The 23,887-nt window shown below is 39.0% G+C and overlaps 1 protein-coding gene across 7 annotated transcripts in view; it reads right to left on the bottom strand.

The window, feature by feature from the left end:
• ELAVL4 (ELAV like RNA binding protein 4) overlaps positions 1 to 23,887 on the bottom strand; it is a 76,893-nt gene that overhangs the window by 5,495 nt on the left and 47,511 nt on the right. For all 7 annotated transcript variants that reach the window (XM_065408947.1, XM_065408952.1, XM_065408949.1 and 4 more), the window contains 3 exons: positions 13,569 to 13,672; positions 1,610 to 1,763; positions 845 to 1,070 (listed from right to left, as the gene is read on the bottom strand). In XM_065408947.1, coding sequence (XP_065265019.1) covers positions 845 to 1,070; positions 1,610 to 1,763; positions 13,569 to 13,672 — 484 coding nt within the window. The remainder of the gene's footprint in view (positions 1 to 844; positions 1,071 to 1,609; positions 1,764 to 13,568; positions 13,673 to 23,887) is intronic.

Raw genomic sequence — 23,887 nt, 5'->3', positions numbered from 1 at the left:
TCAGTGGCTTTTATACCCTTACCAAAGATGTTTTAAATATACACTTGTTTTCATATAAACCAGGCAGGTGACTGACCTTTTCTGTGCTCTTCTTTAATTCATTTCAGATTTTAAAATTTGCAAATTTCACAGTAAAATAAATTTAAAAGCTAATATTTATCTTAACCACGCCAGTAAGTCCAAGCATTCCTATTTAATATTTTTTAAAGAAAGACCTTTTGCTAAAAATGCTAGGTTGCCTAAATATTATACATAATCAAAATAACACAGAGAGAACCCAGTACTGCTAATACTGTGTTACATATGAGATACAAGCAGTACTTTCAAAATGTAAATCATAAAACATCACACAGCATCTCAGCACTCATATCAAAGACTACACAAGGTCTCTTTATACCTTGAGCAGACATCTGAAGCTAATAATGTCATAAAACTACTGCTGAATAGAATAAACACTCAACTTTTTGCCAGCCACCAGCCCTACACTCAATGTTAAATTGAAAGTTGCATGAAAACCACAATAATACTGCAGAAAAAGTTGATAAAAAAACAAAAACAAAAAAACAGAAGAGTCACTTTCCATTTCAGTATCAATATAACCTTTTATTCTGTCATCCTTTACCTAAGGCCTCATGAGATCTGATTGTATAGTTGAGATGTTTTAGTCAATATGGAATGACTATGGCTGTGAGCAGATTTTCCTGTTCACTCACTTGGAAATAATGTTTTATTTTACAAAGAAATTGAAGTCAATCTACAATTCCAAAATACATTTTTAACACAACCCCTACCCCAAGTCATCATAGCTGGTAGAGCTCCAGTTCTTTTGCAGATCGATAGTTACCTGAATCTCTGAGCCTGGTGGTGTAGTGGTCCAGGGTAGCGTCTGTTGGGAGACTGGTACAGCTGCGAAAGGAGTGCCTGGCTTGTCTTCTGGCTGGGGTTATTGGCGAACTTCACAGTAATTGGTTCTGTAGCACCACTAGGTTTCTGGCCATTTAGTCCCTTTATGGCTTCTTCTGCTTCTATTCTCTTATCGAAACGGATAAATCCCACACCTCGAGAGACACCTGGGAATAAAGAAAAGACCTTGTTAAATAAAGGTTAAAAAAAAGTAAGAACAGCTTCAGGAGTCTTTCACATATCTAAGGAAACAAAACAACATGTTCATTTTGATCTGAGTTCAGAACACATTACTTTGTGATATAAAAATTATTTTCCCCATCAAGGGAAAAAAATCCTGCTCTCTCAAGATCATTTACTGAACCTTCCCTCCTACGTTATATTGTGATAATTGTAGCTGATGACAGACATACAAGTAGTAAATTGCTTGATACATTCCCCTTAAATATGGATTACCAGTAATTTTTAAAAGATTCTGCATTTAAAAAACACCCAGTGCATTTACTTCCCCTTAAAGTTACATATATAAAGAACTGTGTATGTACAGTAACATCTATCTATATATGATTACATTTTACATCCAAAGTCATGGCTTCTTACTGTACATCTGTACAGTTTGCTGCTTCACTATAACCATTCTGCTTCAAAAGCATTTAAGTTTGCCATTTTCTGAAAATACTTAAAGTTTTAAAAAAGTTTTTTTAACCTGTGACTTGATCAACCAGAATTCGTGAGGTGATGATGCGCCCATATTGTGAAAATAACTGTTCTAGTTCTTTCTGGGTCATCGTTTTTGGAAGGCCGCTAACATACAAGTTAGCATCTCTGATTGATGCTGAACTTGGACGGGCGTATGACACCTAGGGGATTAAAAATAAAGAATTAATACACTTTCCATGAATGCATTTACCTCATACATTTAAATCAACAGATTATTTATTGTCTTTACAATCCATAGCATTGGTTTAAATAACCCTGCAATTCAGATTTTAGCTGTTCTTTTACAAGCAACAAGGACTAGGAAAATGTGAGGGAAAACAAAAGGAAAGCAGGAGATAACTTGAACAAATGTAAGGATAAGGCCTCTCTAAGTGAAAGCACAAAATAGCTACTGTACAGCGGTAGATTAACGCACAACTTCCCACGCACAGCTTTGTAAATTTACCCCATGGTCTGTGGGTGTACAGATAATTTACTGTATTCAACACATAACAATCTTTGAATATACCAAGCTTTCTGAGGTTCCAGTGTGTTTTGTTTCAAGCACATGAAACAGATCAGGTTAGTTGCAAAGAGATCTTTTATGCTATATCCCTTTGTATTTTCATTCTAAGCTGGCAACATCTTCCCTTGCTGAATTATAATGTACTAGTGTATCAGGCTAAATCAACATCTACGTCAGGAACCATAAATACAGTGTATCCCCCATCTTCCGATCTGCCATTTTATTTCAAAAAGTCCCTTGCAATGTAAGCCTGAAACCAGACTGTAAAAATACTATGCCCAAATAAGCAAAAATCCAGTTGATGCATTACGTATGTATTGTGAAAAAATTATTACACCAGATTTCTGTTAAGGGCTTAACGTTTTTCTACCAAAACGCAAACACAACCCAAATAGAATTTCAAATGGGTTTACATCTGTACCACACTCATAAGCAAAACTTAACACTTATTGTATTCAGAATTCTTTTTTTATTTTAAAAGAAAAACACACTCTTAAAAACAATCTACATCTTAGATTAATAAAAGCACTCCCTGATAAAGGTGTTTCTTGCATGGCTAGTATGAAATAAAGATTGTGAAGAGATTTATTTTACAGCACATTTGAAACACTGTTCGCTCTAACTTTCTGAACAATTTGAATTTCATCTAATGCAATGTATTTAAATCTACACATCTATAAATTCCCACTGTCTACACATACGGTATACGCAGGTAGGCAGGGGAGGGAAGGTCCAGTCAAGAATATGATGCATTAAACAAGCCTGTCTCCCTCTCCCCAACACAATGATAGATGTCTTTATGTGCTCCACACCTAAAAATAGATGTTGACTCAACACAGAAAAGTACGTGAATGACTAATATTTGCTTCCACAGCCTTTTGCATGTAACAGGAGACAAACTCTCTACTGATTTTACATTGTAAAGTTTTTGGTGACCTTTTTTTTTTTTTTTTAAATAACTCACGTGTTTGTACATAACTTTTGTTAAAACTCATGTTAAACAATAAGACTAAAGGGAAATGGATGAAAAGTAAGGAAAATGCTGAAAAAGAGTGTAGCTAAAACATTTACACCCAAGATGGCAGGCACAGACAATGCTATACCAAGGCACTGGCACAAGTAACCAGTCTCTCAGTTTTCCAATATCAATGGATGAGTATCAAAGCAGTAAAGAACATTGTAGGTGGGATTTCAGTAAGTCCCCCCATGACTTCAGAGCTTGAGTCCCATGGACTTTCAATGGGTCAAGTGCTCCTAAGTCACTTACAGGCCTTGCAAAACCCCACCCTGGGTGTTTAGTGTGGCGCTGAGAGTACAGTCCATGTAGCTCAGCGCTCCTTCATGTAATTCCTACATGATGCCTGGTGGTTTGGTGGAGAGGTCCGAGGGTTTCATAGACTGGCCTTTCATCTGTGGAGAACACAGTTAAAATCTTGTCTTAGATCATACATGAGTTTGGTGGTTTCTTATTCTCAGTTTATGTATAATCACAAAACCGCCACGTATTTTGGAGCAAGTTATGGGATAACTGGCAGGCACTGCTTAAGGCGGATCCAGAATTAAAATAGCGGGGGGGGGGGAGGGGTCACATGCTAACTCTGGAGTACACTTGCAGGGCAACATCTGGGAGATTTCACAGCACTTGTTCACACTACGCCAGGCTCCAGATGCTATGATTAACCTCTGTTTTCAAGAGAAATAAACTAAGTCTTGGCGTAAAATCCTGGCTCCACTGAAGTCAATGAGAGTTTTGCCACTGACTTCAATGGGGCCAGGATTTCACCCTGAATATTCAGAAAGAATCTACTACCTCAAAATAATTTTCTATAAACAGCCTATCTTAATAAGGGCACACAGTCAAGGTTCACACCTCTAGAATTCAACCTACTTTAGGGGGAAAAAAAACACTTTAAACCTACCCTTTGGAAAAATCTATCTGCTCCTAAAAACTGAGAACTGCAAGACACACAAAATTCTTGGGCAAACTGCCAAATCCAGGTCCTGGGTTTCTTCACATTAGCACATTCAGCAACCCAGTGCCTTATTCTACCCTGAGCAGAAAAGGTATATGGATAGAGGAAAATACCACTTTTGGGGGCACTGAAAGACTGGGATTCTTGTATATTTTAATACTCTGCTCTGTTCTTGTGAGCCATGCAGACAGGCAAAGTGGGTGGAGAGAGAGAGAGAGATTGTGCAAAGTTCACTCTCTCACACAAACACATCCACCCACACTGCATGTAAACCACATCATTAACTGAGATCTAATTTTAGTTCCACCTGCCTTAAAACAGTCAGGTTGCAGGGGATTCTGGGCAAGGAGCTGCCAAAGGTTAGTCAGCGATCCTCAATCTCCAAGACATAGGGTTCGGAGTGTGAGATGGACACAAGGCTAGTGAAGGCTATTTCTTCTCCTCAGTCTTTTCCCGACTTCCCTCCCAGGTCAATCAAGTACAAATCCATTGGTTAGACAGATCCATCCTCTTAAGTTATTGTTCAATTAGTAGTGTGCACCCACATGTTTTTATAAGGGGTTACAGGAAAAAATCCCAACACTTCACCATGCTGCGAAGGGGTCAGAACAGTTATTATGGAGATGTGCCAAAACAGGCTCCCGTTTTGTTACTGAAAATTGTAGAACACTCTGAAAATCTGTCGCACGAATTCTTTATGTTTACACTTATCTCCCATTAGGAACCTTAGTTTGCTTTTACCAGCATGAGGGATCTGAAATACAAAAGACTAGTTAAAAAAGAAAAAAAAATCCTTACAACTGCAAGTTCATATTAATGATTGCGAACAGGACAACTGCAAGAGAAAGGTTGGTCCTGGCACTTTATAACTTGGAAGTGGAGGGCTGTTCCACTCCATCAGATCATTTTCAAGCTGCTTGGGTCAAATTGCCAAGGGAGACAATGTGATATTGTTGGGTTTGTTTTATGGCTCACCAGTCTCCAATGTTAATTTGCATACATATACACAAAATAATTATGGAGAAAATATTTTTGCTAGACTACTACCAATCCTACAAGAAATAAAATGAAACTTGTTCAAAGGACTGTCTCTTCATTAGACAACCTTCCGTTCTTAAGAGACTGCCCTAAACCCTCTCTAAGAATTATGGGACAGATGCTAGCTCCATCCCCTTTGTGCTGCTCAGTGCTTTGTGACTCTGTTTGTCAAATGACACCACTGTACACGGTGCTGGATTAATATACTTCTCTACTCAAGCCACTCAGGAATGGAGTAATTTGCTGCAGCCTCCCTTTGGCAAGTGTGCAGTACAAACATCATGCCTCAGAGTTATGTGTGTTCCAGAATTTCATGTCCTCCATGGATGAAATTACATAATATTTTCAGTCCACTGGCCCAGAAAAATCTTCAAGTTCAACAGGAAGACTAATTCCTCCTATTTCCTCATAGCCCTTAAGACCCTTAAGAACATAAACTGATACAGTCTAGTCTTCCTATTACACAGACCCTAACAAAAGCAGTAAAGGAGGTGTGAACTTGTCCCATTCCTCTCAACAAGGCCAGAACTCTGACGCTTAAGAGCAACAATTTAAATGCTGACAACCATTTCGCTGCTGATACGCTCAGCTAATGTGTTTATCCAGTTATTGGACATACTCAAAATATGATGGACTTATTTGTTCATCTGAAATAAGACTAGACAGTTTAAGTTAACAAAATTACAGAATAGCCTCAGACTTCTTTTCCCCATTTGGTCCTTTAGAGGAACTTGTTCCTCTTGCACTGCAATGATATTCCTTGTCAGAACACAGTGGTTTGGAGTACATCAGCTCATCTCTATCTGGCTGCAAAAGCTGCTTTATGTGACATAAGGTGCTCACTTCTTGTCAAGAAATTAGTGCACGGACTCTTGCACTGCTCCCAGTCAATGTCAGCTTGGAGCTCATGAGACTAGTGTTGAGCATTTAACCTGTGAATGTCGCATGCACAAATGCCCTAAGACCACGGGAACAGCTCTTCTAGCACTGATTATTCAAATAGCTGAGACGTAGCTACAATCTTTGTAAGTTAAGGTACAAGCAATGTTTGCTGTGCTGCCAGCTTCTATGACTCCCAGTGCAGCCCTGGGATTTTGTAGACTGTCTGTGAAATGTGGTCAAGTGACAAAGACAGTTCACTCTATAATGACCTTATTAACAATTCTGAAAAATTCTGCTTGTCCCTTAGATGGACCTAGGGAGGAAGGATGGTCTTCTGTTCAAATCATTAGACTGGGATTCCAAAAATCTGGGTTCAATTTTTGGCTCTGCCACAGATTTTCTGTGTGGCCCTGGGAAAGTCACTTAACCTTTTTTGTCCCTCCGCTCTCCAGCATTTACTTCCCCTTGCCCAACCACTGTCTTATGTATTAGATTGTAAGCACTCTGATCGTAATTGTCCTTTATTAGGCATATGTCCAGCACAACAGGGTCTGATTGAGGTCTCAACCTGCTACTGCAATACTACACCATGCCCACTCTCCCAAAAAATCCCGCTGATTTATATTCATTACTATCCACTTCCCCGTATTTCCATTTGTTACAATATTTTTTTATAGCTGCCTTCACTTCTCCTCTAAATAACATTTTTTTTTAACCATTATGGCCTTCTTGTTGATTATGGGATTTTGGGAATCTCCTAAGGTGTTCTTAAATGATTGCCAATTATCATTCAATATAATTTCTTCATCCCAGCTGATTTGGCTCATAATTGTTTTTCACTTTGTGAAATTGGCCCTATTAAAGTACCAACTATAAATATTATTGTTCTGGACTTTATTCTGGTTGAATATTATAAATGTGATGAAGTCAGGATCACTTGAACCTAAGCTAACAGTTTTAGTTCTGTGATCAGTTCCTCTTTATCTACCTTTAAAGAATTTCCCCATATTGGCCGCAACACTTTTTGAGTTAGGAAATTGTCATATATAATGTTTAGAAATTCCAAGAAACAGAACCCTTGCCTCCACATTTCCAATTGCATGCTCTAACTCTTGCAAAAATCCAGATTTGTGAAAATACCCTGCAGAAAAAAACCCTACCGATTTGGCCAAATTCCTTGCATATTTGTGTCATTCCTGTCTAAGAGCCAGAGCATCATCATCCCATAAGACTACTCTTTTTTCCTTGGGGTCGTGAGCTGTTTTACACTTGGCATTTCAATGCAGCTTTATTGAGATTAATTATGATTATAGATAAGAAAGAAGGGTCTGTCCCATTTCTTCAGGGAGGCTATCCATAGATAATGACCAGGCAGCACTCTGGGAAACATCAAGAGTAGTGCTAAGAGAAATAATTGCTCATGATGCGTCGAATGGAAAGGACTCCTTGGCAAAAGTGAAGCAGTTAGAAAGTAAGAGATCTCAATTAGAGCAGATGCACAAAACAGAGATAAAGACTCTCTGGTGCACGCTGAATGCAGCAAAGCCAAATTAGAATCTTCACGAACGTAAGCACTGAAAAGGTCCCCTTCGTTATAGCGACAGTGCTATTATGGGCAGAAGGGTGAAAGAGAATGTTAATGAGCATCACGAAGTCCAGAAGGTTAGACAGACAGAGCTTCCTCTTAAAGACCAAAAAACCAGTAAGCAAGTTAGTAAGTTTTCTGCGATCTGCAGTACTGTTAAAGCTTTTTGTCTGAGATTTTATCACCATGGCTTTACAATCACAGCAGAAAGTCTCTCTTTTATGACTAATACTCATCTGCTACACAATGGAAAAAAATACACTTAATTTTAAAAGGAACAGGCGGGGAAAAGCTATCTGCCAAGTCTGCAACCCATAATCTGAATTTTCATAAAGAGAAAGCAACAAATGCCCATTTGTTCCCTTCCCCCTCCCAATACTTATAAAGCTTTCCTGGGGCTGGGGAGGAAGAAGTAGGGTGCCTGAGTGCAGCTAAATGTACTCGACAGATTGGTTAAATGCACCTTAGGTGCGGTCACCCTATTTCAGAATGAAATGCCATTATTCCAAGAGAGCATCAATTGGTATGTTCAGCCACCACTTTCCAAGGGAGCACCCTGCTGCAATTATCCATGCTTTTGTCACCTGGAGGTTAGATTACTGCCATGTGCTCTACATGGGGATTATATATTGAGACCATGTGGAAACTGGAGCTAGTGCAAAATGGAAGCACCCACTTATTTAGCAAAGCATCATGCGGAAGGCACACATCGTCAGCACTCTGTAATTAGCATCACCAAGCTGCCAATACATTTCTGGCTGGAGTTCGCTATGTTGGTTTTAACCCACCAAACTCTAAATGGTTTGGGACCTGGTAACATATTGCTGCAGCTATGACCAGAAGCCCACCCTCAATCTGAAGGGGATTGGGTGCTGCTGGCAGAGCATTTGTGGCTTTGGAAATCCTTGGTGTGCCTGAGGCGTCATTTGTTAACATTTGGGCATGCTTCACAGCCAACTTTTTCTTTTCAGCATGACTGGGTGTGAGGGGGACTGGGGACTGCTATTATTTGCTTGCCTTGCAGTAAGGTACAGGCAGGTCTGAGTGTGCAAATGATTTTAAAATCTGGCATGGTGAAAAAAACTAAAACAAATACATTAACATTTTAAAGTAATGCTGCCACATTCTGCTGTAGAGAAACACAACAGTAAAGTAGCTAATCAATCTTTCTGGTCTTAGCCAACATTTTATCCGATGTGTTTTAAATTATCATCATCACCAACACCCCCAGTCCCGGGGACCTACACAAAACAGAGTTTAGCAACAGCAAACATTTCTAACTATCACTAGAAAGTATTAAATATCAGCACTTATATATTGCACTATTAACTTCATTTTCAAAAAGCGTGACATTGTAGTAACTTGAGATGCACAGAAAGCCTTTGATCACACTGAATGGTCTTGGGTGTTGAATCTGTCTCTAAGCACGGAAGTTTAAAACACTGGATTATACTAGCAGGAATCAGGAATTTAAGCCAGGTTGGCTCTTTATGCTAGCCCAAATTTTGCCTGATAAGATGCTATTTGTCAGGACCTCCCCCTGCACCTCTTCTGTTTGTTCTCATGAGATAGCACACTGCTTACTTCTGCCAGGGAGGGAGGAAATCTATTTCTCTCAGGGTAGGGCAAGGGAAAGTGAATAGGACTGTGCTTTCGGCAGACAATACTATTCTTTTGATTTCAAACCTCCCTTCAAAGTTCTATATCCCCTCCTTGTTCTAACGCCCTTAAACATAATGCTCAGATCTTCTGAATCATTTGAGAACATTATGAAACACTTCCTCCACATCCTCTTAAATGTTATCCATTTTAGTCAGTGCTCAGGAGCAGAGTTTAAGCAATCTGTAGGTTATGCAGAGTACATCTTGCTTCCTTTCTGATATTTCATTCAACTTCTAGCCAATCTTCAGCATTAGCAGTGACCTTTACAAGTAGGCTGCCATAGCACTTTCTTGGATGGACATAATTAATCTTTTTAAAATGGATACCATCTCCAGCAGATGGATTTGTTTCAAACATGAGACATATCTTCATTCACCCAAAAGTGTTTTGTGGAACTACATAAAAGTTTTCACTGCAACTATAAATAGTGTCCCCTCCCTCACAAAAAGATGACAATAATATACAATAGCTTTGTTGAAATATGCAATATGATTAGCGGAATATGATTACCGCTCATATAATCATCTACACCTAAATACATGAATATACACGCACATCCATTATCTGGACTCTTCCCCCGGAACAGATATTCTGCTAAACAAACAATCTCCTCTCAGCTCTGATTATAAAGGACATTGAACAAAACACTTAAATATGAATATTTTAGCTCTTATTGATAAAAGGGATTACTTATTATAATACCAAGAGATTAAAGACAAAAATCGAATTCTTCAATTAATATATTCTGTACATTTGACAGCAGATTGTGCATAGTCAGTTTTGTTGATTCCCCTGCAGTCAAAAACTTCTCTTGTTTACATGGGTCTCTCATAAGTATCAGGTGAGAGAAGAACATTAAAAACAAACAAAATTCTACTGTAAATCCATAAACATGAGAAGACTGGGATGTAGAGACAGTTGTAGTACCTGAACTAATTTTAATTCTTTTTTTAAAGGACTAAATTTAAATTTGTTAGTACTTTATTAAACACAAGATTTAAAGCCAAAAATTTAAAAAACAAATTAAAAGAAAAACAACACCCCTATTCCCCATCCCAGAGCCTGAGGTCCACCTGGAATTCTGTGCAGATGGCTGAATCTGTAACTTTTCTTGTGTGCACAATATTTTTGCACATGGACTTCTACCTTTGCTTTTAAAAATGTGTCCCGGTTCAGGGTCAGATTGCTTCCCAGCCTTACACAGCTATGCAGGGGCAAGAGAATGGGTGAAAACATTATTCAGCCACATACTCCTAGACAGCCTCCCCAGACCTTGGTTCTGGGTGTAGGCGCACAGGAGGCTGCACAAGGACAAAATCTGTGTTCGGCAAAGAGGAAGAGATAATAAAGGAAGCCTCTTCCCTGGGGACGTATCCAGCTACATACCACACCTTACATTGCCACTTACCAAAGGCTCAATCTGGCCCTAAATAGGTCAGATTACATGATAATGAACCCCTCTTGGCCTTAAAAAAATACAATCAAATCTATGACGTAATCCGAGAAAGTAATCAGTACTTTTGTTTTAAATTTTATGCTACAATTTAATTGAATCAAATTCGTTTTCCAGTCTGCAAAACAACTGTGTATTAAAAATGTAATTTTTAAGTACCGATTGCATTATTAAAGATCTGCAAATGGCACTGAGAGCATTAGGTAGGTGCACTTATATTTTTGTGCATTAATCCAATACATAAATAAAAAGAATGAATATAATAAAACCAAACAAAAGTGATCCTGTCTTAAGCAGTGGCGCAATGTGAAATGGGGAGTGCAATGGGAGGGACAAAGTAAAGTGGTCTAAAACTTTATTGAATATGATTTGCTGCTGCTTTGCAAGAGTATTTGGAATCTAAGAGGGAATTCAGAGGTAGTTTCCTCCAATATATTTAACTGGCATGGGAGTTGGAGAGGATACTAAAAATATATTCTTCACACCTCAACAACTTCAACTTTGTAAAGCCTCCAAACTGCGCTACACTTGGCAGAAAGGGCCTATTTTAAGAGAATTAATAAATACAGTAATAGGATAGGTTTACCGTGGCTTTAAAAGGGTTTGTGGGGATGGGGCAGGAAGTTTAATAAAAGGCCATTTTGCTACTTCAAACACTTTTTGGGTGCATTTTATTTGCAATAGATGCAATTCCAAGCTGTATTCAAACTGCCCAAAAAGTATGCATACCTTATTGTGTGTTATTGTTTATATGATGTTGTTACAGTCAACAAAGCCTGGAGATTCAAAAGTAAGGCTCCTTCAGATTAATTTGGGTGACTTTGTTAATACCTATTTAAAATGTGTATTTTGAAGACTGTGTATGTTCTACTAATCCTTGTAAAACGTATACAACTCCTATGCATATAAAACAGACTTGTTTCCTTGTTTACTATTAAATTTTAAATGCCTTCAAAATTCCAACAGAATTTCACTTGTGAAATCAAAGTACTCAATAACATGTTTATAAGCATAAAATAAACCAGGGGTCAGCAACCTTTCAGAAGTGGTGTGCCGAGTCTTCATTTATTCACTCTAATTTAAGGTTTCATGTGCCAGTAATACATTTTAACGTTTTTAGAAGGTCTCTTTCTATAAGTCTATAATATATAACGAAACTATTGTTGTATGTAAAGTGAATAAGGTTTTTAAAATGTTTAAGAAGCTTCATTTAAAATTAAATTAAAATGCAGAGTCCCCTGGACTGGTGGCCAGGACCCGGGTAGTGTGAGTGCCACTGAAAATCAGCTCGCGTGCCGCCTTCGGCACGCATGCCATAGGTTGCCTACCCCTGAAATAAACCAAAAACCAGTAAACTGTTTCCATACAATTTAAAAAAACTTAATTTAAAAAAACACTTCCAGAAATGTGCGGTGTACCAAGTTCCTCCCTAAACCAAAACTTTTACTGCAGAAGTACTCCTTTAAAGGACACATGAATAAAATAATTGTGAATTTAAACTATTTAAGAAAAGTTACAAACGCATAATAAATTCAGTAGTTTAATGAAACGTAGAAAGATTTAAAATGTTCTTTTGCAGTTGACATTCCCCAGCAGCACAGGAAACTCAAATACAACAGCACAGTTCTTCCTCAGGAGAACCAGAAAGTGAAAGCGATTAAAAATAGAAATGTAATTAAAAAAAAAAAAAAGAGTTCAGTCAGATTGGACAAAGTGTCTAATATGCAAGTAGTAAATGCACAGCATTAAAAGTAGGAAGTAAACTAGATGTTTATTTGAGTTTTAAATCTAAGGCATTTAGAAAACAGGTAAGAACCTGTTTTTTTAAAACTATGATATTTATCTTGTCAGTGTCCCTTTAAGATAAATGTAGAGAGTAACCTGCAGCTCAACTTTATAAGTGGAATGAATAAATTGCTGAGTCTCAGCATTAAATTTCAATCTGCAGCAGTTGATAAGAATAGTTTATTTTATTGCTTTACTTTACACATTTGGATAAATTAAATAAATACAAACCTTAACTGCATAAAAACCTGTTGCAAGGATTTTGGTACATGGTATAAATACATGCATGTGTGACGGTCTTGCTCCTGCAAGATGAATTTTGGAAAGAATATTTTATATATAATCTCAATGATTAGTCTCTTGTTCTCTTAAAGCTCAACACTTTTGCTACTGATTGATTAACTGAGCAGATCCAGAGGCTATTTGTCTGAAATCAGAGATGCAGTAAGAAATTCTACAGTGCAAAAATTTGCTCGGACCACTGAGGAAACCAGGGAGAAACTAATGGCATGTTTGCATAACAAACTGGGTGGCTTCTACTTGATCTCTAGTCCCTTTGGGGGAAAGTGAATCAAACAAAGAACAGTGAAACTGGAAGAATAACCCTTGAAAGAGAGTACTGTGGTTTTTGAAAATGGCACCTAACTGGGAAGAAGTGTATCTTGATTAGAGGATGCCTTTTATGAACTGAATGTTTGATAATCACATGCCAAATTAATTGTAATTAACACGTGTGTTGTGGTCATTTATGAATGATACAACTGTATATTTCACCTTTGTTCTATGGGTAATGTTCTCTCAATGGCTGTTTTATCCTAACTTCAAATCCCATTACAACGCTATAGAATACTCGACGAGGGTTCTCCCCCCCCCATAAATAAAAATAGTAGCAGTTTGAAAGAAAAAAGATTCCATCTGCCATACATCCTTTGTTTTAAGGAACAGCTAGTTAGCTGTGCCCTTTACATTGTCAGATTAAAATACTGATGAGATTTCCAAAAACTGTCTTAACTACTTACTGCTCTTCCTAAATTTAGCAAAAGGCTCTTTGTATTCTCTTACCTTTATGGTTTTGGTCTGGAGTCTGAGTCCATTTAAAGTGTTAATGGCTTTCTCTGCATCCTTTGGATCAATATAGTTAACAAATCCATACCCTAAACTCTGCCCTGTTGAAACATAAGAAACAAAACAAAACAAAAAAGGACTCAGTATCTTTTCAGCACATGAATGACTTCCAAATGTGGAATCAAAATTCTCTTCTACTGTTTGTTTTCACCACACTTCCACCTAGACTCTCTACATACAGCAGGGTGTCAGTTTTTCACCATTCAACTCTGTGGAAGCTAACAGAAATTTTTTAATTAGCCACTATAATGTACATACCTAAAAGAAAAAAAAAAAAAGCTAAAAAAAAATGCTTTTCTACAAGTTATCTGAAAAGCATGTAACGTGTTGATATCAATGGAATTAGATAAACACAATTAATAGCTTTGTGTTGAGTTTGTAACAAACTAGAGGATCAGCTGTACAAGCAACATGGTTCCCATTTAAAATGAAATAAAAATAAATGCTCCTCATGCCATTGTTTATAGAGTCTGTCTGGTTTTCATAATGTGAAAGTTCAGAAGCCTCATATTTTACCAGACCCCTCCAAAACACATTGCTCAGTTGGTTGTAAAATCAACTTAAACTTTCTATATTGTCTTATTGACTTGTGAGTGGCAATGCAGAACTGAAAAGAAAGGACAGACTATCCCATGCCAGGATAAGCTCTTACATTATGTTTTCTTTAGTATGTTGGTGATGCCGGCAAAGACAATACGGTACAACTGCTGCTGCATCCGGATGGCAGGAGCCCATTTTAGCAGCCAAATCATTTCAACAGCTTCTGTTTTACTGGTAATGTCTGTGTTTATGTTTGTAGTAGAAGGAGGAGACCTGGTTTAACAACTCAGTTTAGTAACATGGAGCTAGTGATGTACTATTATTAACGCTATACATATACACACACAGCAAGGACAACTAGGTGTCTGCAATGGAGTAGGATAAGGATAACATAACCAAAAGCTACACCAAAAATATTAGACCTTTCTCCCAATGATTTTACAATATGAATGTTAACAGAACACGAAAGACAATAGCAACACACAGGCAGATTTTGCACTCAGGCTTTCAAATTCCTCTGTCTTATGTGCCATATTTAAATTATTTTGGATATTTGGAAAATGCAATCATTTGTTGTATTTTTTTTAAACCTCAGACACTTACTGGGCATGCAGAAGTGAGTACAGATAACCAGGCTTAAAAAAAAAATTCTCAGGAGGCAGGCACTTTCTTGGATCTCACCCATTGTTACACACTTTTTAAATGAATTTTGAAAATGCTAGGTCCAAATCCTACCTGCACATGGGGTCAATGTGCAGAGGAATCATCCTGATTCTGCTCAAGAGGGGTAAGAGGAAGAAAGGTTGTGAAAAGCCCACACAGGGAGAGAGATAACAGGCTGTGAAAACTGTACTCCATAGAGGCTCTAACTGCAATAATGCAGAAGTAACTACCAAGCTCCTTCTCACACTTCTGCATGGGGGAAGCAGAGCTCACAAAGCATCCTGCACATGAGGAGTTATGCCCTAGTCTGGTGGAGGGATTCCATCTCTGCTACATAAAACCTTGTTACTTTGTCTTTGTGCAGAGAGAGAGAGAGAGAGAGAGAGAGAGAGAGAGAGAGAGAGAGAGAGAGCGAGCGCGCATTTGGCCTACTGAATTTGGGAAAAAACAACATCACCTAGAAATGTTGTGTTGCATAATCCATATATAATAGGAGTGTCTCACTCTTCTAAAAATCAGATCAAGGTGCTCAATTTTTAAGGTTTAAACGGATATTGCAGAACTCCTTTAAAAACCCACAGAAATGCTTTATTTCACTGCTACGACCACATGCAGCGTTACAGACAGGAAATTGCTATTTTAAATTACATACATCAAGGGAGCACTTCCATTCACTAGGTCTAGAAGTACAAGCATAAAACACACCCATTCTTCCTGAATGGCTAAATTCATCTCAACAAATATATTCCAACCCCAGTTCGCTGGCATTAACAAAAAGTTAAACTGAGCAAAGAAGCAGGAGCATAAATAGCGGAACAAATACTTCTGATGTCACCCCTCCCCACTCTTTTCTGTCTACCTAAGGCAGCGGTTCTCCAAAGTGGGTCATGACCCCATTTTAATGGGGTCGCCAGGGCCAGCATTAGACCCAGGGCTGAAGCCCAAGCTCTCCCTCTGCCCACCCCCAGGCCGCAGCTCCCTCTTCCCCCACCCGGGGCGGCGGAGCTCAGGCTGCGGCCCACTCATGTAGTAACTTTGTTGTCAGAAGAGGGTTGTGGTGCAATGAAGTTTGAGAATCTCTGACCTAAGGTATTTATATGGACCCCATTGCAGCTGTAGGTGGGCCCCTCTCCCAATCTTGAATATGTTTACCCTCAATACCTCTGGCAAGTGCGGTATGCACTGTGGGGCAGGGACAGTCTTTTCGTTGTGTGTTTGTATAGTGCCTAGCTCCATAGGTCCTGTTCCAGGACTGGGGCTCGTAAGTGCTATCACAATACAAATAAATACAATAATAATAATAAATAACTCACTCTTATACAGCACTTTTCATTAGTAGAGCTCAATAAAATAATTAGTATTTCACACATGGGGAACTGTCTGATGCAGAGAGAGAATAAGGCCCAGATTTTCAAAGGTATTAAGGTGTTGCTCTGCTCAGCACTGTGAGGCCTAAGTGACTTAGATGGCTAAGTCCCATTCTGAAAAGAGACAAGCTTTTAGACCCAGATTCTCTAAGGGTATTTAGGCACCTAAGTCTAATTGAAGTCAATGGGATATAGGCTCCTAGGTGCCTAAGTCACTTTTGAAAATGGAACTTAGCTGTCTAAGTCACTTAAGTGTTGCAACATACCTCATATAACATATCTAGATATCAATAGATACCTTTAAGAATCTGGCCCTGAATGACTTGCCCAGAGTCACACAGGGCATTAGAACGGCCAGACCGAATCAGACCAAAGGTCCATCTGGCCCAGAATCTTGTCTTCTGACAGTGACTAAAGCCAGGTGCTTCAGAGGGAATAAAGAGAACAGATCATCATAAAGTGGACCATCTCATTGCCCATTCCCAGCTTCTGGCAAACAGAGGCTAGGGACATTTCAGAGAATGGTTTTGTATCCCTGCCCATCCTGGCTAATAGCCATTGATGGACCTATCCTCCATTAACTTACCTAATTCTTTTTTGAACCCTATTATTGTCTTGGCCTTCACAACATCCTCTGGCAAAGAGTTCCACAGGTTCACTGTGTGTGGTGTGAAAAAATACTTCCTTTTGTTTGTTTTAACTTCATTTGGTGACCCCTAGTTCTTGTATTATGAGAAAGAGTAAATAACTCTTCCTTATTTACTTTCTCCACACCAGTCATGATTTTATAGGTCTCGATCATAGCCCCCCTTAGTCATCTCTTTTCCAAGATGAAAAATCCCAGTCTTATTAATCTCTCCTCATACGGAAGCTGTTCCATACGCCTAATCATTTTTGTTGCCTTTTTCTGTACCTTTTCCAATTCCAAGATATCTTTTTAGAGCTGGGGCGACCAGCTCTGCATGCAGTATTCAAGATGTGGGTGTACCATGGATTTATATAGAGGCAATATGATATTTTCTGCCTTATTATCTATCCCTTTCCTAATGATTCCCAACCCGAAGAGTTCTGTGTGGCTCAAAAGCTCGTCTCTCTCACCAACAGAAGTTGGATCAATAAAAACATATTCGCTCACCCACCTTGTCTCTCTCATTTCTCAAAGACATTTGCATAAATACCTTTTTAAGGAAGAGAATATAGATAAAAGTAACCTAAAAGGAACTTTGGGGAGGGGAGAGAGTGACATGAGACAGCTGATACAAGAGGAGAACAACACTGACCTGGAGACAAAGCTTCTCATGTCCCCCCATTCCTTTCTCTGGAGTTCCTTAGTTACATCATTAAGGTTACTTTGCACTGGCCATCTGCCATCCTCCACACAAGAAGATATCTACATGGATGTTTCCTCTAAAGTGGAAGGAGGCAATTCACATGAGCAAAGTTACTCCTTTGCATGTTTGCATAATCTGGTTCAAAGAACAAAATTCCTCAAAAGAAGTGATTGATAATGCATGTATAAAAGCTATTCATAAACTTCTATTCCTAAACTACTGATTGTGTTTTTATCACATGTATGCTAATTCCTACATCAGCGATGTTATATTGTATAAAATTTCTTGTGGAAAGAAAAATCTAAATTGACCTATTCAACATTCTAAACACTTAATTTCAGGGAGTCCAAAAAAGGAAAAATACGGCTTTACTATGATATGAACCATTAAAGCTCAACCCACAACAATCTTGATGCAGTTGGTTCAATTACTAAATTTTTGTTGCTGCATTCTGTCATATGATTTAGCAGTCTATACTTTATATCAATGATGCTGAAGGAAAAAAAAATTCTACCTCAGTCAACAGAATGCCGGCCAACAGAGCCAAAAGGAAAAATCCACAGAAAAATAATTTTGTGAAAATCTATGCTTGGTTAGCATATGAGATGGCTAGCAGACACTGTAAATTTTTAGTGTACTAAAACATTCACAGCCAAGAAACAAAAAAAATGGAACAAATCATGCTAAATATAAATTATTTTCAAACTATTCTCAATAGCAATAAATCTCATGACAATAAAAACAGACTCTAGATTCATGTGCACTGCAAATGGATCCTGGAGGAGGGGAAGAGGATTTGTTCTAAACCATGGCCAAGAAATATGAGCTTTCATTTATTTGATCGTATCTTTTTATTGCATGTTCTGAAAAAGGAAACCATTTCTTAGGCCCTGATCCGGCAACATATAGCATGCAGTTGGGCATCTCAATGGGGTTCTGCATAGGCACAGCAGTCCATTCACACGTCACATCACAGCACCAGGTTAAATTGTGAGTCTCGTTTTCTGTACGTGGGAATCCACTAGTTCATTAGACACCACGATTAGGTGGGGCTAACATGTTATAGTTCTAGATCTTCGCACTGCTACTATTCCAGCTTGTTGTTCTCTCTCCCCAGCCCTACCTCCCCTCCCAGTTTCTAGTGCAGCCATTCCCCAAAGCAAAACAAAAAAGACAACATCATCCTCTGAGCCAAGCTGGGCCTTTTCAGGTTGGCGTCCCACACATTGGATGCTCTTTTGAAACCCACATGTGAAGAAATCAGACTTTCTTTGGTCTTGAGACCCATCAATGTGTGAGCAGCATTAAGCCAAAACCAAAAATTTAGGGGCCCCCCCACCTTTTTTTTTTTTTTTTTAAAATAAAGGGAATTTCATCACATTCACAAACAGTGCTAGGTTGTCTGCACTGGACGCTGGAACCCTCTAGTTATTCACAAGACCAGGTATAATATGGATACCAGTAATGCCAGGTTCCCTACACCACATCTTCCCTGTACCTCACCCAATCTAGAGGTGAGACACTAACTGAAATCTTTGGCTGCTCTCCCGAAATCGTCAATGTGAATGCCAGCTGGTGTCCATTACTTCGATGCTCTTCTTGCAATGCAGTATCTCCCCTTCAGTAACTGGACCACAACTACTAACCCATTTTACATCAGTCATCAGATGGTAACCACATTCAGTCACATGTCACCTGGGGATTTAAAGAGACCCCTACAGATGAAATGCTGTACATCACACATTGCTCGGTTCCTTAAATCCAATCATTGCCCCCGCATCTGTACTTAATCCTGTGATATTTAGTGAAGGATTTCTTGCCAAATTGAAGTTCAACTTGCTTCCCTATTAGGCCAGCTGAGATGATGCCAATTAACCAGCCTCCACTGGTCACTGTTACATTTTCAAACAAACACCTTCGTGCTTTCTCCTGAGCTACCCCTTATGCTTTGGAGGAACTCCCCATAAACATCTGCAAAGCTCATTAGCCTCCTTCAAACTCTCCTATGCCAGGATACCTACAAAAAACTTGACAACAGTTAGGTTTCTGGTATTCTGATAAAACTGTGTCATGCTGACCAATGTTGTCTCATGGTTTCATTCTACTACCCTATTTGTCTCCATTTGTTGTCTTTTGCCTTATATTTAAAGTGCAAGCTCTTTGGGGTAGGGACCCATCTTTTTGTTTTGGGTTTGTACAGCACCCAGCACAATGGGGTTCTGGTCCATGGTTAAGGCCCTTAGATATTATTGCAATTAGACAATCTGAACAAAAGCAATGGATCTTTCCATTTTACAAGCTTTCCAAACACAGGTGCAAATCATTAATACAGTCCACAGCAGTATCTTTCAAACTCCCAGTGGAAGCAGCAAACTCACCCAGGAAATGCAGAGGCAAGTTTAGGAAAAAGGAAAAAAAAAAAAAAGTATTCCTCTCCTCCATACCATTTTTGATTAATAGTTTTCACTTACAAATCAGCAAAGGCATTGTCTACAGACTGTTCTGCTTTTTACCATATCCTAATGAAAGCCAGCAAGCAAACAAGAAAAATTATCAAATGGCTTCTTGACATGTTTAAAAGAAGCTTGCAAAATGCCATATTTCTTTTTCTTAACAAAAATTAAGAGTAGCTGGGGGATTCTCCCCCTTTAAAACACTAGCAATACAAGAGACCTAATTATATTTAGGGTTCCCATCCTGGATATCCAGTGCTTGAGAAACCCAACATATTTCTAGAGGATTTTAAACACATTCCTGTTTTTTCTAATTATTCTTTTAAAAAGATCAGCTTACTTTAGGGGGATGTGGAAAGAAGAGGGAGGCACAGGGAAAAATTAGGAATGGCAAAAAATGATCTTATCTCATTAGAAAACGTATTTTGAGGGAGACGACGCAGCATTCACAGAAGGTTACATGGATACTACAGAGATGGACACATTCAAAATGCACAGAGACAGATGTGCTGCCAAGTTCTTCATTTCAGTTGCCATGATAGTTCCCCAAAAGAGAAACTGACTGCAATCACCTAAAAAGGGGAGGGAAGCCGTGGAGAGGCGATTCAGACCAAGGGAAAGTAAGAACTAAGCATAGGTCTTAATTTAGGCAACCACCAAGAAGAAGCAAATATGAAGAGTAGAGGCCCTCCAAATGTAAGTTTTATGAATGGAACTTCTTTTAAGTTTCAACTAGTCAATAGTGGGGCTTCTAACAAGCTCTGGCCTAGGCCTCATCCCAGATTTTTCACAAGGAAATCCTGCATACTGAACTTTTTCACTCTAAAGTCTCATACATCCCCCCCGGCCCCCCAAAAAAGGCTGGGGGGGGGATGACAATCTACCCTGAGGAAGATAGCAGTGAGTTCTGCAGGGTTCTGGTCCTGAAGGTCAATTAAGTAGCATCAGCCTTTACTTTGGTATCAGCTGATGGAAGAACACCTCAGTAGGCATTTCATCGCGTGCAAGATCTTACATTAAACCATCCCTCACCAAACTTTCGTACAAGTATTTACTTATGGTTCATTGATTAGATGGCCTCCATGAGCGGTTATACCTACAGAAAGAGGAGGAAGCCTACTGACTCTCTGATAATCTTAAGTGTCCCCTTCCTGCCAGACACTGTCTACAAAGAGCTGACCATATTCTTATTAGGAATAATCTTTGGAAGCGAGAACACTTCCTGTTCAGTCCACTTGTCCTCTGTATTCTTGCTCCTAAAATGTGCCCATTTTCACAGTAACTTGATACGTCATCTGTCTTTACATCCCTTTCACAGAAGGGCAGAGGAAGCTGCTGTCATCCAAGGAATCTGTACTGAAAGAAGGGTATGGTAACACAATACACAATGCTATCAAGATCAGAAAATTAAGGTAAGCCCCTCACTGCCATAAGCCAATATAATCGGAGTGTGAAGGTCACTACTTGTCTTGTACCAGGTGTAGCTTTCTAACACAGTATCTAATTACCCTACAGGCTATTTAAAATAGACGTGAACTGCTTCAGAGTAAACAGAACTTTGTTTAGGGAACCTGCTGCTTGTCCAAGAATGGAGAGAAAGCCTGTTTCTACTACAGTCTAGCTGTCACATCTGCTAGAAATTTAGCAAGCATTTTCAGGGTCATTCTCAAAAGGGGGAGAGAGATAAACTGTGAATGGTTTGGTCCTTGACAAAGAAACAAAGGTATTTTTGATGGGCGCAGAATGGTATCTCCTGAAAGAATACAGGTCATAGGAAATAGTCCAGTACTACTGATGCAATAACTATGCTCCACTTTGAAAGTGACTTATAAGTGTTCACGTATCTCAGATGTTACAGAAGGCAGGCTGGGCCCAAGCAGAGTAAATCCCAGCCAACCTTCTCTGAAATAGAGAACTCTTATGGTTTATAGAGAGACAATGCCAGAGCCACCTCTTAATATGCAGGTTCTTACAAGATGCAGTAGTGCTCTAAACCACGGGAACAGCAAGTTGTTGCTAAATAAGTTGCAAGGACCCTTCCCAGTGTCCAAAGAAATGCTGAACCCTCTCTCCTGCAGGCTGTGGTACAGCTACAATTTGAGAGCGCTGCTTATTGCTGCTTAAAATGGAGATGCCAGTAACAAAAATCTTAAGCTAGAAAGGGGGGGTCTTATAGGTCAGGGATACCTGGGATTCCCAAGTAAAACAAGGATGCTGTTCCCCACTCTCCCCTCCCCCAAAAGTCACTAATTGTCTGGGAACATAATAAAATCAGGAAAACCAAACTTAAGAGGAAGCTCATAAGTTTCATGGTTTAAGACTGCATCTAGCTGGAAGCTTCAGTAAGGCACCAATGTTTGAAACACAAACACACTGACATAAAATACTGCTCAAAGGATGGTATCCCTCAGAAAATTCTTCCCTAAAGGCATTGAAGTCCTGCAATCAGAATGGCAAAGGTTGCACTCTCCCATAGGAAATCTCACAGAAAGTGAATTTCTAGACTATCTAAACTCTAGTAATGCCAGAGGGAATCCGATAAAAGCTCATCTGTGCAGGAGAAGCAGCTGGGTGGGGGAGACTGGTTCAAAATTGTGAAACGAACTCTCACAGGAACTAAGGACCATCACAAACCTCAAGACCTCGCCTTCCAAGTGCAAGGTACGCTCCTTCTCTAATATCATGCACAAATTGCTGTGTGTTTAAAAACAAAACCCTACCAAACAAAAGACACTACACGTCCCAACTGTCCCCCCACAGTACATATTTTAGTCCAATTGTTTAATGCACTGCTGAAAAGTGCTCAGATAGTATGACCATGAGGGAGGTACAAGAAGCTGTACAAAAATAGATAGAAAAAGAAAGACAGACCAGATAGTAAAAAGACTTGTTCAAAAACTCAAAAGATATCCTATAATCCTACGTGAAACAAATGTTTAAGACTCACCAGGTCAAAACCACCTCATGAGTTTTAGAGCCTCTAGTCTGCAGGGAATAACTAGGCCTCGAATATGGTGGCCCTAGACGAAGAGCTAAAAGAAAAAGACCATCCATTCAGAGCTGCACTAGGCTATAAAACCCGGCTTTCACAAACTACAGCAGGGAGATTACAATAACATTTGCTTTGTCCGCCTTCATATTTTTGACACAATGCTTTAATGTATGATAACACTGGTCTACAATTTTTGAGAAGTCGTCTGCTTCAGAGATAAAATGTGCTATTTATTATGTATTTTGATGTGCTGAATTCAAATATGACAATTAAAACAACTGATTGGCTACTGTTTCTAAGATATTTAAGTTTTTACATTTTATGTCTATGTATATTGTGTAGATAGTAGAGTTTTAATCATAAATTGTAAACCTAGGTCTTTTCATGTGTTTATGGTTGCTTTACATGATAATATTTCACCTGTCCTGTTTATGTAACACTTTAAAAATCAGCAAAAGGGTTATATAAATAAAATTTATTATGAAACAAAAGGCAAAAAACTATTATGTACATAGTTTAGTCCTATTCAGTGTCTACTCGGAGCTTCTTGGTTTGTCTCTTGTATTCATTAAATGGAGCATCTCTTGTCACTGTCCAGCAATAGTCTGCAAGCATTGATGGGCTCCATTTGCCCTGACAGCGTTTCTCCATTGTTGCAATGTCCTGGTGAAATCGCTCGCCGTGCTCGTCGCTCACTGCTCCACAGTTCGGTGGAAAAAAATCTAGATGAGAGTGCAAAAAATGTATCTTTAGTGACATGTTGCAACCAAGGCTTTTGTATGTCTTGAGGAGGTTTTCCACCAACAACCTGTAGTTGTCTGCCTTGTTTCCGAGAAAATGTATTGCCACTAACTGGAAGGCTTTCCATGCCTTCTTTTCCTTGCCACGCAGTGCATGGTCAAATGCATCA

This window comes from Emys orbicularis, chromosome 8 (assembly GCF_028017835.1).
Source record: "Emys orbicularis isolate rEmyOrb1 chromosome 8, rEmyOrb1.hap1, whole genome shotgun sequence".
Classification (NCBI taxonomy): domain Eukaryota; kingdom Metazoa; phylum Chordata; order Testudines; family Emydidae; genus Emys; species Emys orbicularis.
This window is presented reverse-complemented; position numbering and strand designations above follow the sequence as displayed.